Below are 14,800 nucleotides of genomic sequence, written 5' to 3'. Positions count from 1 at the left end.
CATTTTGTGAACATGCAGTTCCAACAGAGGCAAATGCATTCCCTCTATACTGGAAGAATAGAGTATCCAAAATACGACTTAAAATAACCAAAACAACCCCAAAAGCCCCACCTTTTTTTTCTTCCAGTTTTATTGAGATATGATTGACATACAGCACTGTATAAGTTTAAGGTGTACAGCACAATGATTTGATTTACATACATCATGAAGTGATTATCACAATAAGTTTAGTGAACATCCATCATCTCACACAGATACAACATTAAAGAAAAAAAATTTTTCTTGTGATGAGAACTCAGCATTTACTCTCTTAAAAAACTTTCATATATAACATACAGCAGTGTTAATTATATTTATCATGTACGTTTTATCCCTAGCACTTATTTATCTTACAACTGGAAGTTTGTACTTTTTGACTGCCTTCATCTAATCCTCCCCCCAAACCAAAATGTGATCTTTTCTATGAGCTTGTTTTTGAAGTATAATTGACCTACAACACAACCTACAACATGTTCATTCCTTTTGCACAACATAGTGGTTAGATATTTCTATACATTTCAAACTGATCACCATAAGTCTAGTTACAATATGTTACCATACAAAGATATTACATAGTTATTGACTAAATTCTCCACACTGTACATTTCATACCCTTGACTTAGGCTGCTTCCATATCTTGGCTATTATAAATAATGCTGCAGTGAACATAAGGGTGCATATATCTTTTCAAATTACTGTTTTTGTTTTCTTTGGCTAAATACCCAGGAGTGGAATTGCTGGATCGTATGTTAGTTCTATTTTTAGTTTTTTTGAGGAATCTCCATACTGTTTTCCATAGTGGCTGCACCAACTTACATTGTTACTAACGCTGTACTAGGGTTCCCTTTTCTCCACATCCTCACCAACACCTATTTCTTGTCTTTTTGATGATGGCCATTCTGACAGGTGTAAGGTGATATCTCATTGCGGTTTTGATTTGCATTTCCCTGATTAGTGATGTTGAGCATCTTTTCATATGCCTATGGGCCATCTGTATGTCTTCCTTGGGGAAAAATATCTATTCAGATCTTCTGCCCTTTTTTAAATCATTTTTTTAAAATGTTGAGTTGTATGAGTTCTTTGTATATTTTGGATATTAACGCCTAACTGGATGTATCATTTGCAAATATCTTCTCCCATTCTGTATGTGGCCTTTTTGTTGATAAGTTTCCTTCACTGTGCAAATCTTTTTAGTTTGATGTAGTACCATTTGTTTATTTTTTTCCATTTGTTTAGTTTTGCTTTTGTTTCCAAAAGCCCCACTTTCTTAAAAGGCTAATATGTTTTCCAGAACAAACCACTTAAACCCAAACAGAAACTTTAAGTGTTTTAATTTTTAAAATGGCTCATAAAAAGGAATATGTGTGGACAGAAAATAAGGTGTCTTTGGATTATTATAAGATAGTTTCTGGTGGGATAGACCCTATTAATATAAACTTTTTAATATTGGTGTACAGATTACTAATGAGAAACACCTTTTTAAAAATCTTGTTTCCATGCAAATGTACTCCTACATTACAAAACCCTCATGGCTATATGAGAATATTCCTCTCAAGGGGCATGTGCAGTATATTTTAAAATAATGCAATGATTTAATATTTCAGATTAAAAATTTTAAACCCTTTTGTTGTGGAATCAAACATTTAAGAAAAGGCCATACAACATAACTGTGCAGGTTTAAGAATTTTTATCATGAGAACACCTGCTGCAACCACCAAGTTAAGAAACAACACTGCCAGCAGCCCAGAAGCCAACCTGTGCCCTTCCGGGTCGTCACAACTCCCTCCTGAAGTTGACCACTTTCTTGACTCTTTCGGTAATCACTTCCTTGCTTGCCTCTTTCCTCCATAGTTCATTTTCATTTGCGAAACTCTATGTTGTGAGATTAATCCGTGTTGCTTCACGTGACTGTAGTTTGTTTACTCTCACTGCTGTAGAGATTTCCATTGCATGAATATATCACAGTTTTTAGAAACATACATTTTACTATTAATGGACATGTAGGTTGTTTCTGGGTTTTAGCTATTACAAATAGTGCTGCTGTGAACATTCTTTACCAGTATCCTCCTGCACAAGCGCACACATCTTCAACACACTTGGAATTAACAAAAATGGAAACATTTTCACCATTCTGGCATATGAGTGGTATCTCATTGAGTTTTGAATTTGCATTTCCCTGCGTCCTAATGGGTTGAGCACCTTTTCATGTTGACTGGCCAGTTGGATTTCCTCTTCTGTAAAGTGTTTGTCCAAACGTATTGCCCATTTTGCTTCTGGATACTCTTTTGTTTATTGAATATATGTAATCTATTATTTTCTCTCTGTATATATATATATATATATATATATATGTGTGTATATATATATATATATATCCTCCAATCTGTGCTTTGCCTTTTCACCTTCATAATAACGTCTTTGATGAACAGGTGTTCTTCATTTTAATCTTGTCTAGTACAGTTGACCCTGGAACAACACAGGTTTGAACAGTGCAAGTCCACTTATAGATGGATTTTCTTCAATAGAAAATACTACAGTACTGCACCATCTCTGGATGGCTGAATCTGAAGATGTGGAACCACAGACACGGAGGAACTGCATATAGGAGGGCTGACTGTGAAGTTACATGGGGATTTTCCACAGCAGGGAGGGTTGGTGCCCCTAAATGCCCTCCCCCCACCGTGTTCAAGGGTCAACTGTGTATCAGTCTTTTCCTTTATTGTTAGCACTTTGTGCGTCCAGTTTAAGACATCATTCCTGCTCCTGGATTATAAAGGTATTTTCCTGGGTTATCTTCCTACAGTGGCCGTTCATGTTTAGGCTTTCAGTCCACCTGGACTTGACTTTTGAATATGGTATGAGGTGGGGGGCAAGTCTGTCTGTCTGTCAAACTGTCCCAGCACCAGATTAACTTTTCAGTTACATCCACAACTAATTGCTTTATTTTAAAAAGTAATAGAAACACTCCTAAAGTTAGTGAAGTACAAACCACTTCTTTCTTATTTGTGGACAATTTGAAGATTTTTGTTGTTTTTTTTGTTGTTGTTGTTATTAGGGAAAGAAACCATTATAAAAAAACATTTACACTACTTTACTTCACTTAAACATTTGTGTGTCGGGATATTTTTACTTTATCATAAATGATTACTTAAATCACTGGCGTGAACATTCCTGAATTTTGAATCACTTTAATTATAAATACTAAATATAAATTTTAAAAAGCTAGAAAGACAATTTCAACACATTTTACATGAAAAACTTGAAACATCTGGTCTTTATTTTCTTTCCGTTCTTACTTTTCCTAGATGTTCTCAAATAAAAATAAGCAAATGACTAAAAACTTTCATCTCTGGCCTGGTCTTCTCCCCTGAAACCCACTCCATATTTCCAATAGTTTATGCATATCTTCACACAGAGGTCTACTAGCTTAAATTCAGTATATGTTCAAAATCAAAAATTTAGGCTTTCCAGTCAAACTGAGTAAGGGGTCGCCATCCTAGAGCTCACAAGAGCCGCTTGGGTGCATCTTTTCCCAACGCCACATTCAGTGTGGTCACATTGTTAGCTGGAATGCAACAGCAGTAGGAATATTTACAACATGGGAATCGTCAGACACTACAAATCAAGGCTCACTCCCCGCATGACCCCCACACACCCACCACAACCAGCTGTCAAACATTTACCAGGATATGACTGGATAGAGAGATGACTAAGACCCCTCCCTCCCTCAAGGAGCTCACAATCTAGTTGGGGTGACTGGCACAGACAACTAGTTATATGCTATGAAGCTCAGGGAGATCTGGGCAGCACGAGGGGCATAGTCAAAGTACAGTGCAGTAGGAGGGGCACCAGGGCAGGCTTCATGGACAGCCTGGGAGGTCAGGGAGGATACTGACAAACAAAAATGGTGGGGAGAAAATGAGCTGCAGGCTGAGGGAAAAGAATAAAAGTGGTCTGGAGGGAAGTGAGGCTTCCTTTAGAGTATCAGTAGTCCTAGATGAACATGCATGGGGTTTGGGAAGGTCCAGTGTGACTGGCGCAAGGAGTAGTAGACAGGGAGGTTGGGCAGGGAGACTGTAAAGGCCTGCGTTTTCAGTCCAGACTCTCTGGGCAATAAGCCACTGAAGATTTGGGGTGATCTGGGGTGATCAGGACGTGCTGGTTTGCCTGGGCTGTTCCTCCAGCAGTACCACTAGCAACGCTGATGGGCTAAAGACTCGGGAGAGACTTCACATGGTGTGGTGACCACCTGCTTTGGGACCCATCACTACCCCAGGGTAGGGTTAAGTCACGGAATTCTCAGTCTAACTGGAGAAGAACCGAGCACCACAAGGAAGACAACATGAATAGAAAGGGAAACTCTTCACCTTAAGATCATAAAGCCTAGAAATGATAAGATAGTCAGTTTTTGTATTGATAAACATTTTTATTCTAATATTATAGTAATAATTCAAATGCAATTCTCTTTGAAAAGTCAACTCTGTTAAAACAAAACTTGTTAAATATCTTTCATCAAACACAAACAATATTCTTTTCAATCCCGCACAGCAGTCAGAGCCATGTAGCAGAGGTAAGATTTTTTTTTTTTAAAGCCTACTACATTTTGTTATTGCTAAAAGAATCTGAATTAGTTGTCAAGGTCTCAGAAGCAGTGATTAATTGACTTTTGAAAGCTCTACCAGATACTCTGACATAAAATCATGAATCCAGATATCTGTGTCTGGCAGTGACGTGTCCACTAAATAGACCACTACTTTCCGGTCCCAAGGATTAGTGTTTTCTATAACTGTCTGCACCAATGCCACCAGAGGTTTCTTCTCCACGTGATTTCGAAACACCATTGAAGCCTCCTCAGACCACTGGCTGCACTTCACTCCTAAGAGGAAGGGAGTTTGCAGATCAGTGAGGGGTCAAATGAGCCTTTCTTTGATCCATTATAATGGAAAACTATTTAAATAGTCCCAAAGTAGTTAAACACACCAGCTTAGATTTGCCTAACTGAAAAACAGATGCTGAACAATCTTACGACAGTCTTGCTTATAGTTTTTCTATTCTGAATGGGGTTATTTCTGTAAACCTTCACCTACAGACACAAATTTCATCTGAGATTTAATGCTGTGCTATAAAATGAAGTTATAATAATGACTGCCCATTTCCGTAAAGTATATGTAGATATAGACTGATGGAGAATGAAATATCAATATCAATGACATTTCTCTTATTTACAGATTTTTTTCCCTGATGAACCAGATATAGTAAAAAAAGAAAAGAAGAAGAAGAATTAATACACTTAACAGTATTTTAAATTATATACATTACCATGGTAAAAGCACTGGATTGAAAGTCTGGAGACTCAGTTACTATACCCAGCTCTTCCTCTATCAAATGGTATGATCTTGGGGAAACCAGTTGATTTCTCAGGCCTCAGTTTACTTCTTGTGAAATAAAGTGGTTGGACCAGATGAATTTTAAGTCCCATGCATTGCTAAATCCCCATGACTTTTAAACTTGAGAGCTCAAGTTAGAGAATTCTGAATTAGGTTTTAAAACAAAACTGAGACAAGAATATGTATTTTTCAAGAAGTATTATTAACTAACATAAATTAAGTTCACATATGTTAGATTAGATACATAAATTATGCCCCATAGTGATGAAGGTCTGGGAGTTTCACATATAATTCAAAAGACCTTTCGGTGTAGTGAGTGGGCTAAATTCTTCGATTACTAAGAATTTCCCATGAGAGAAGCCTAGAACTGTCTATAAGCTGCTGCTTCAGTGACTGTAACAGAGCCGGAGCCTCCCAGCACTGGCACGAATTCAGTGAAATGAAGCGGCTGTAGAGTCCCCTGCAAAGGGAGCACCAGTGACTGTGGCCACGAAGCCGGGGTGGGGATGATGGGGCCATGCGATCCTCCCTCACGGAGACCCCTTCACTGGGCCGTCTGATTGTCATGTTTAACAAAATGTGTTGTTAGAAAAACCTGAACGTTAAAAAGTGAAAATGAAAAATGTAACCATTAATTCTGAAGAAACCATTTAGAAGTTTGAGTTCAAAGCAGATCAGTGGTAGTCATGCCATGTGTAAGATGCCATTTTTGGTTCATATCTGTCTACCATGGGAGTTTCCTTTGAGTTCTAGTAGGAGACACAAAGAAACTGGCAAATACTTCAAAATAAGGCAATCTCTCTCTCTCTCTCTTTCTACCTATCTATCTATCTACATATATATGTCTTCAATAAACGCTATCAATAAGAAGAATTTATATACATAATTTCTCTCATTTCTGAGATCAAGTCAGTTCTGCCACTGCTAAGTGTATGGGGTGAGCAGGGGGTGAGGAATGAGGGTTGCACATGTGGTCACAACTCGCCCTATCCCAGCACAGCAGGACCTCCAGACAACTGGAGGTGTTGGCACCCCTCAGCCCTCTTGGCCTCCGCACCCTCTGCTCACGGCGACAGCTCTCTGGGTGGAGCTTCAGCTGGGCACCCATGTTACCTACTGGTAGAGGGCACACAGATATCTGCACTGCCTTCACAGAAGATAAAACAAATCTCATCAGACAGTTTCATAAAGAGGTACCACTCTACACCTATTAACTCAACTCCTGAGATTTTATGACAGTCAATAGGCTGGTGTGAGTGTGGTGAAATCACACACTTGTGTGTTGTTAGTTGCGATGCAAATGGAAACTGATTTGGCCATGAAAATGGTCATATTCTACGACCCAGGAATGTTTTATAATTGTGAAAGTCCATTACGTAGATGCATTATAATTCCTGCAATAAATTATGAAATATTAATCGTGCAATGTTCTCCTTCTGTTGGTTATTTAAGTTGTCTCATTGTTTCCATTTGCTTGTTTTGGCTAATATATATAGCTGTGGGTTTTTTCCCTCAATACTACAATAAAAGTGTAAACAACCTAAATGTTCAACAATAGGGAAACAATGATTAAACAGAATATTTTGCAGCTATTAAGAATTGTTATCAGGACCATCAAACAACCACCCAAAAAGTAATAGTGTGAAAGCAGAATGCAATACTGTACCTGTACGAAGATTACAGTTTTAGAAAAATACTAATACATGAAACCAGAGACAGAAAGGAATATGGAAAAACAGAAACAGTAGATATAGTGGAAGGGCATGACCTTGAGAGATCATTAAAAATTATCAATAGGCCAATGATTCTGTACCCAGGACAAAATGACAATATATACTACTGTTGTGTCATGAGTCCAAATTCCCCAGAAGTTACCTGCTAGTTGAGCTGTGACCGCTTGAAACGGCAGCTTTCGGAACATGTCCACCAGGGGCCGCACTTTTCTTGTGTTGACTAATTCGTGCTTGCCATAGTCCAGCTCATACACGGACACCAGTCCATTGGTCAGGATTCCTTTTAAAAGCACCCTGTACCACCTAGATGTGCATTGGAGTAAAAAGGAAGAAAAAACCGCACAAAGTCAACACCTGCATTAAGGGCAACATTTTTTGATAAAAAGAAAAATTAGTACAAATGTTATTTACTAAAATATAGAACTATGCTGTTGTAGAAGTTTTTAAAGAGACTGCTTCTTCTTTTTCCAAAGGTCACTATTCTCTGCTTTGTCACTGGCTCATTTGATGGAATTTGTTCACTCAATACCCTTCTACAGGCCTCACGGAGCTAATAAAGGAAAACCACCACTAAGCAGGAGGAAACAGTGCCACAGAGGACAATCAGGACAAGGCTAGCAGATCCCTTCACTGTGACGGGGAGACAGGCAATGGCCACACTTTGGGGACAAGGTCCATGTGTGGAAGATGGAAAGAGAGAAGCAAGCGGGACCAGGTATGAAGAATGCATTAATTCAGGGACTTCCAGGCAAGATACCTTAGGGCGCTTCCAGGTAGTATTTGGACCAAAGGTCTGGAGCTCAGGAGAATGGTTGAAGCAGGAGATACAGATTAGAGTCGGTAGGGGGGAAGGTCATCAAAATAAAGGTAGTTTATGAAGCTATGAGAGAGAATGAGAATGCTTCAGCAGAGAATGTTTGAAAAAAAGTGAAGTGAGGACAGAATCCTGGGAAACACAAAAATTTAAGGCAAAGGAAGGTTACCCAGTAAAAGGAGACTGAGGAATAGAAGGTAAGTGGCAGCAGGAGGTCCTGAAAAGAGTTGTGCCGCAGAAACCAAGTAGTGTAAAGCATCCCATGTTACAGGGAGGTCAACTAGGATTTAGAGTTAAAAGAAGCCACTGGACTCGGTAATGAGCTCTGTATCTTTAATAAGAATGGTTTCGGGACTTCCCTGGTGGTGTAGTGGTTCAGAATCCACCTGCCAATGCAGGGGACATGGGTTCGATCCCTGGTCCAGGAAGATCCCACGTGCCGCGGAGCAACTAAGCCTGTGCGCCACAACTACTGAGCCTGTGCTCCAGAGCCCACGAGCCACAACTACTGAGTCCTCATGCCACAGCTACTGAGGCCCGCGTGCCTAAAGCCCATGCTCCGCAACATGAGAAGCCACCGCAGTGAGAAGCCTGCTCACTGCAACGAAGAGTAGCCCCCGCTCACCGCAACTAGAGAAAGCCCACATGCAACGAAGACCCAATGCAGCCAAAAATAAATAAATAAAATAAACTTATTTTTTAAAAAAAGCTACAAAGAGGCCAGCTTCAAACACTGTATATAATTGGGGGGTTCTGGGAGGAACTCTAGAAACCTTCAGGTAAGCCCAAAGTGAGGCAAGCAATTATCCATGAATCACAGGGACACAGAAAGGTATCATAATAAGTACATGAGCTTTGGGGGCCAAACAGACCTGAGCTGGAGTCCCACTGAGCCATTTTTCAGTCATGTTAACTCTGGGCTCTTTATTTAACCTTTCTGTGCCTCAATTATCTCATGTATAATGTTTAGTTTTAATTTACTTGAAGAAATAATACATATAAAGTGCCTAACACATTAATTTGGCATATAACAGGCAGTTGGCAAATGGCAGCCATTACTGTAAGTATTCTTAAAATGAAGATAAGCTGTGCAAATAAGAACTTTAGATTAATCTGAAGAGAAATTTCCATATGTGGAAATGCCAGTTTGGTGCAGGTTGCTAATTCATAGAAGTGTAAAAGGAGATAAAAACATTTGGTTTCCACCAATATCACTGTCTTTAAACTGTACAAGGTAAATGATTGATGGTCTGTGCTTTTAGTCTATAAATAAGAGGTACAGGGCTGTGAGGAGAGAACCATCAAGAAACCTATGTGTTGCATTTCTATTTAGCTTTCAACTTTCAAAACTAAGAGCTTAAATAAAGGCTTCAGTTTTGACGACATTACCAATTTCAGTGCAAGGCTACATGTGGATCACCTGGACAGTTTACTTAAAACACAGATTCTGGGGTTCTACTGCCAGAGATTCTGACTCAGGAGGCCTGGGGTGAGGAAGGGGAATCTGCATTTTTAATAGGCTGCCCAGGTTATTCTTAAATTGGGATAGATTTGGAAATCACTGTAATCAAAACTGTACCTGAAATTCCTAAATCTTAACTTACCAGAGCTGGGAACAAGGTTTAGTAAATAGTCCTGGGTTGTAAGCAAGACAGAAGCTCTAAACACTTTACATTGATTCAGTTCATAAAGTTTCAAAAAATATCAGATAATCTGTTCCCATATATACGACATCCCTTGATTATCTGGGACAAATTAACTGATTAAAGGCCCAGAGTCCTGAGGCAGAACTGTTCGACCCATGGGGGAGTAGGGGTGTAGTCTGAAGTCCCACACTACAGATCTCCAGTGTTCAGAGATCTTTACATGATCCTTCCCCCCAAGTGGCACCTCCCCACCACTAATCATCATTAAGCTGCTCCTCAGATAAGAGTTAGCATTAGCTTGGCTTTAACTGTGATTAAACTATCCAATAACAAAGAGTTCTGATGAGGCAAATTGGAACCCATTTATGCTTACAATTGTAAGTAACATGACATAGTAAAAATATTTTTTAAAGATGAAAAGCTTGTGACATATAAGTTGAATGCTTTTTAGAATGAGAGCTATTATACTTTTCACTTTTAAGAGTTGAAAATTAGTTTTTTCCTCCCATAAAAATAACAAAATTTTGTAAATGCCTACACTTGCTATCTTAAGAATGAATGAAAGCACTTTATAGAAAAAAAATAAGCAGTTGACCTTTTAAATTGAGTTTTGGGGGGTGTGTATGTATGTCTATGTGTTGGGACAGGGAGGGTAGGGGGAGAGATTGTTCTTTTTGTTCACAATTGTCAAATAAGCTGGCACATTTCCCCTAAGAAAGCCGGCAAAGGGAAGGGGGAGCGGGGAGCTTGTGCCATTGTCCAGGGCTTCCTGGAGTGAGCGTATAGCTTGAGGAGGTTGGGCTTCCTTGGGTTGGAACCAGCACATCCTGGGGGCTTCAGGAGAGGAGAGTGTGGATCCAAATGTGCAAACGTGAGAACACAGACTGAAAGTGTTAAAACAAATGTAAGGAATTATGATTCTCACTGTCCAAAGGCCAAAGAGCAGTGAAATAGGCACTGTTGCACCTTATAAAGGGTGGCACAAGCTCTCTAGAAAGCAACTGACTGCATATATCAAAAATCCTGTAATCTTTAAAGAAGTGATTTCTCTTCTAGGAATCTATCTCATAAATACATAATCAGAGAGCTGAACAAAGATTTAAGTTCAACATTATTTGCAACAGTGAAAAATCTGGGAGAAAAAAAACCTACAGAAGAAAATGATAAGTAAATTATGATTTCTCTATATGATGGAATATTTAGCTATTAAAATGTTTATGAAGAAATCTCATCACATGGAAAAGTGTTCACAGAATTATGTTAAGTGAAAAAAGTAGGTATGAAATTATATATTATATGAAATTATATAATTAAATATATATTATATATTATATTAGAAAATTGCACAATTCATTGGTCTCATTTCACATTCAAAATTCCCATTTGTGCAGTTCCAAGTCCCCCTGCAGGGATTAAGGACTCTTGGTATCATTCTACACATTTTTCTTAGGAGGAGAATAAAAGGCTCTGTCTGTCCAAGCACCTACTTATTTTCCACTTTTGCAGCATACACTTGGTGTTTCTCCACTGCCACATGGCGCTCCTCAGACACACTGTAATAAAGAATCATCTCTTCCATCAGAACTTCCAGCTTATGTATCTCTTGCCATGGCTGGATGACAAAGTAGCCCGGGTGACAGGCCACTGGCACGTACACATCCATGTGTTCCCCTGGCTTGGACAAGTGGACAGGAGGTGGCAGTTCCTCCATGGAGAAAGAGCTGGTATGGTCTACCGATGACTTTTTGAGGAGATCCGAGAGGCTCTTTCTGAAATTCTCTCCAGTGTTGCCCAAAATGTGGGTGTTCGCACTTTTGCTGTTGGGGGAGCCAGCTCCACTGGATACGGCACTCAGAAACACATCCTTCTGATGCTTCCACAAGTCTGCGTTTGTAATCTGGCGATTGATACTGCGGTGAGGATCGGGGAAGTTCTTGGGGGTAAATAAATAAATATGTGCAATCCCTCTGGTTTCATCCACTTTTGTAACCTTTGGAAAACACACAAAACCAACTTAAAGCAATCCAAGTTCACACTGAATTCTGAGGTGGTTATAATATTAACTTTAAATATTATAAAACAGTATTTTGCAAAGAACCCAACTTGCTAAAATCATTTTATTTGAGGTCAGATGAATTATCTATCACAGCTGTAGCAATGAATAAGCTCGTAGGTCCAAGTAGTCTAGAAACCAGCGGCAAGCTTATGGAAATGAAAAACTTACTAACCTCTAAAAACTGAGAATATCTATGACTGGCTAGAGGTCATTATCACTGAGAGGAAGTGATTCTATATATCATGATTAATTTTTTAATATTAATGACATGTTAAAACACTCAAAGAAGAAAGAGTAACCCAATGAATCCCCATGTGCTCATCATCCAACTTCAACAATAAAAAATAATAAAAACGGCAAAATGTCCTATAAGAATTCTGCTTAATGCTGGTGTACCCTCAGACAGGGAAGGGAAAGAAAAAGCTTTGACCTTCACCATACCCTTTGGGATCTTTGGTCCAAAGTCCTTGTTTGGTCCTAATATCTGCTCTCACCCCTCTCCCTTTCCCCCAGTTGCATGAGAGGAGAGGGACCTTGGGAGAAAAAGAGGAAGAAAGCTCCACTGAATAGGCCAAAATTACAGTCACCATTTTGCACCTTTTGCCCAGGAGACCTCTGATTACCTGACTACCTCTTTCTGTCAGAGGGGTGAATGTCTGTATGGGAGCACCACACGTTGATAACTGGACTGTGTGTCCCAAAGGGCTGGGTGACTGTTAATTCTTCTCATCAGCTCCTCTGGTTTATCTTAGGAATAACAAACATGAGGCACTTCTAGCCACATCTATCTTTTACCAAATTGGGCTAGAAATGAAAGGCAGGAACACAGGCGTGAAGACAAGGAGACACCAGCAAGGCAATCCTTCTAAAGTAGTTTACTTTAAAAGCTTTCCTCCTAGCAAGAGGGGTCTATTTAAATTCATTCTTTGGAGGGCTAATGAAGTACTGACTGCTAATTCATTTTGATATTTATGGTACAGAAACACCGTTTCAAAAATCAACCATTAAAAAGATTTTTATTGACTACCCAATACCCTGGCTTTAAGAGCTGAAAATGTAGCTGAGAAAACAATATTCATGTGGCAATTGAAGAATATAAAATGGTATATAACTGTGTGATGGCACATGATAAACCCTAGAGGAGAATGAAGATAGGAAAATCAGTGTGGGCTAGAATAAGTGAGATGTCTTCATGAAGATATTTCTCAAGGACATTTCAGTGTTAACATTGTTAAATGCTTATATAAAATGATAACACTATTTACATCAGTTAAAATAGAGAAATATTACCTTACATTTCTATTCTTGGAAATATGAGCAGTGTTTTTGACATGAAGATGCAAGAGTGTGAAAAAGAAACACGCTAGTGAAAGAAATAAAGCAGTTTAAATAAGTTTTAGGAAGAGACAAAAACCAAGATTACAAGCAAGTATTTGTTTATAATCCATTTGACTTTAGGGATAAAAGAAAGAAATACCAGACTTATTTAAATGGTCTTTAGAAACATTTATCAAGAGATACTTGGTCCTCTGTTGCAGACTTAATTCCTTATCATGGAGCAAAATAGGAGCGCAGAACTATCTGCTACATTATTAATAATCAAAAAATTATATAAAGGGTTTAAAAATAACACTGGAGATATAGGATAAATTCTTAAATAAAAATTAAACCATCAAATATCTTATAGCTACACATGTAACCAACCTCCTGACTATAAAAGTGTGTCAGAGGTGAAAGCATCAGTTTACAGTAAGATAAAATTCTTTCACAAAAACAAGTGGAAAAAAAAAAGTGAGTCCTTCTGGCTAACAGCCCCCTTTTATCAAGACCAATAAGATAACTAACCTTAATGCTACAGTCTGAGCAATTCAAAACAGAATCTCTTAGCCAAAGCACAGCATCTGGTGTCCACATGCCAATAGACTGTGGAAGATCTGCTAAACAGCACTTTATAGCCTGAAAAGAAAACACAATGGAAAAAAGGACACACCATCTTAAAATAGGTACTTATGAGTAGTGTCAATATTATTTTCCTACAAGTCAAATGTTGCCAAGATAGAGAGCAAGCAACAGCAATAGCTAATAATGACAATCACAGTTCTCGGGCTGGAGCATCTGCTATGTTCCTGATCTATTTATATTACTACCATTGTCTTTACTTCTATCATGAGCCAGGGTTATACCAGGTACTTCACATACTTCTCACCCTACAATACTTCTGCATGGCAGGCCAGTGTTGTGATCTCATTTGACAGACGGTGAAACAGACTCAGAGATACTAACCTGTGTAAGATCACAAACTCGTGAAGACAAGATTGGGACTTATATCTAGGTCTTCCCTTTATGCTCAACTAAAAAAAAAATGAAGTGTCATTTGGATGAAATCTGACTCCTGTTGTAAAAATCTCTGTGGAGGCTTCTGGCTGAATGAAGCATTTCCTGAGTACCCCAGGCATTTGTACTTACCTTTTGAAGGAGGTTGTAATGAGAATTAAGGAGGGAAAGAAAAACTAAAACCCAGTGATACCTAAAAGCCTCATTTTCCCTGATGCTTTTTACCTCCCACCATCACTGCACAAGCTTCTGCAGAATGGCTACATCAGGGAGGAAAAGGTAACCCCAGGGACTCCCTCCAGTCTCATGGAAGCCTTTGAATTGATGGAGGCAATTTTATGCAGGAGATGAAACTTACTTCCAGGATTCCTAGATTTCTTCTTTCCTCTCTGAGCCCCAACCTCCCTGTCATACACCTTCCCTTCATCCTTGGGGGCTCCAAGTCTCCCACTGTACCCCCTGCATGAGGCACCTTTCTGGGTGGGGAGGAGGTCACTTAGAGCAAAGACAGCAGACTCTACTAGTGCAGGTGCCAGGTGGGCAAAGAGGGAGTGAGGCGGGCCAGCTGGGGCCTGTGCACTGGAGAGCACAAGCCCTGCAGAGGAGAACATCAGTTCCCAAGCTCCCACAGAGCACTGTCCCATAAAGGGGACTGCTCAATAGAGTCATGTTTTCTAGTTTGTCAAGAGGAGCTAGAAGCAGACAACTAATTCACATTTTAAAACACTATACGAGCCAAGGGCCCAGACCCAATATTCATGGGTCAGCCTTGGCCAACAGGCCATCAGTTT

General features: G+C 39.3%; 1 protein-coding gene across 1 annotated transcript in view; it reads right to left on the bottom strand.

Annotated features, from left to right (window-relative positions):
* Positions 1-4,470: 4,470 nt before the first annotated feature.
* TDRD7 (tudor domain containing 7) overlaps positions 4,471-14,800 on the bottom strand; it is a 93,154-nt gene continuing 82,824 nt past the window's right edge. Inside the window, exons 14-17 of the mRNA XM_060101784.1 lie at positions 13,521-13,631; positions 11,107-11,609; positions 7,302-7,462; positions 4,471-4,915 (exon numbers count right to left, since the gene is read on the bottom strand). Of these exons, the coding sequence (XP_059957767.1) occupies positions 4,695-4,915; positions 7,302-7,462; positions 11,107-11,609; positions 13,521-13,631 (996 nt within the window). The 3' untranslated portion in view covers positions 4,471-4,694. The remainder of the gene's footprint in view (positions 4,916-7,301; positions 7,463-11,106; positions 11,610-13,520; positions 13,632-14,800) is intronic.

This window comes from Mesoplodon densirostris, chromosome 6 (assembly GCF_025265405.1).
Source record: "Mesoplodon densirostris isolate mMesDen1 chromosome 6, mMesDen1 primary haplotype, whole genome shotgun sequence".
NCBI classification, from domain to species: domain Eukaryota; kingdom Metazoa; phylum Chordata; class Mammalia; order Artiodactyla; family Ziphiidae; genus Mesoplodon; species Mesoplodon densirostris.
Note: the sequence above shows the minus strand (reverse complement) of the source record. Positions and strands in the feature narration are given on the sequence as shown.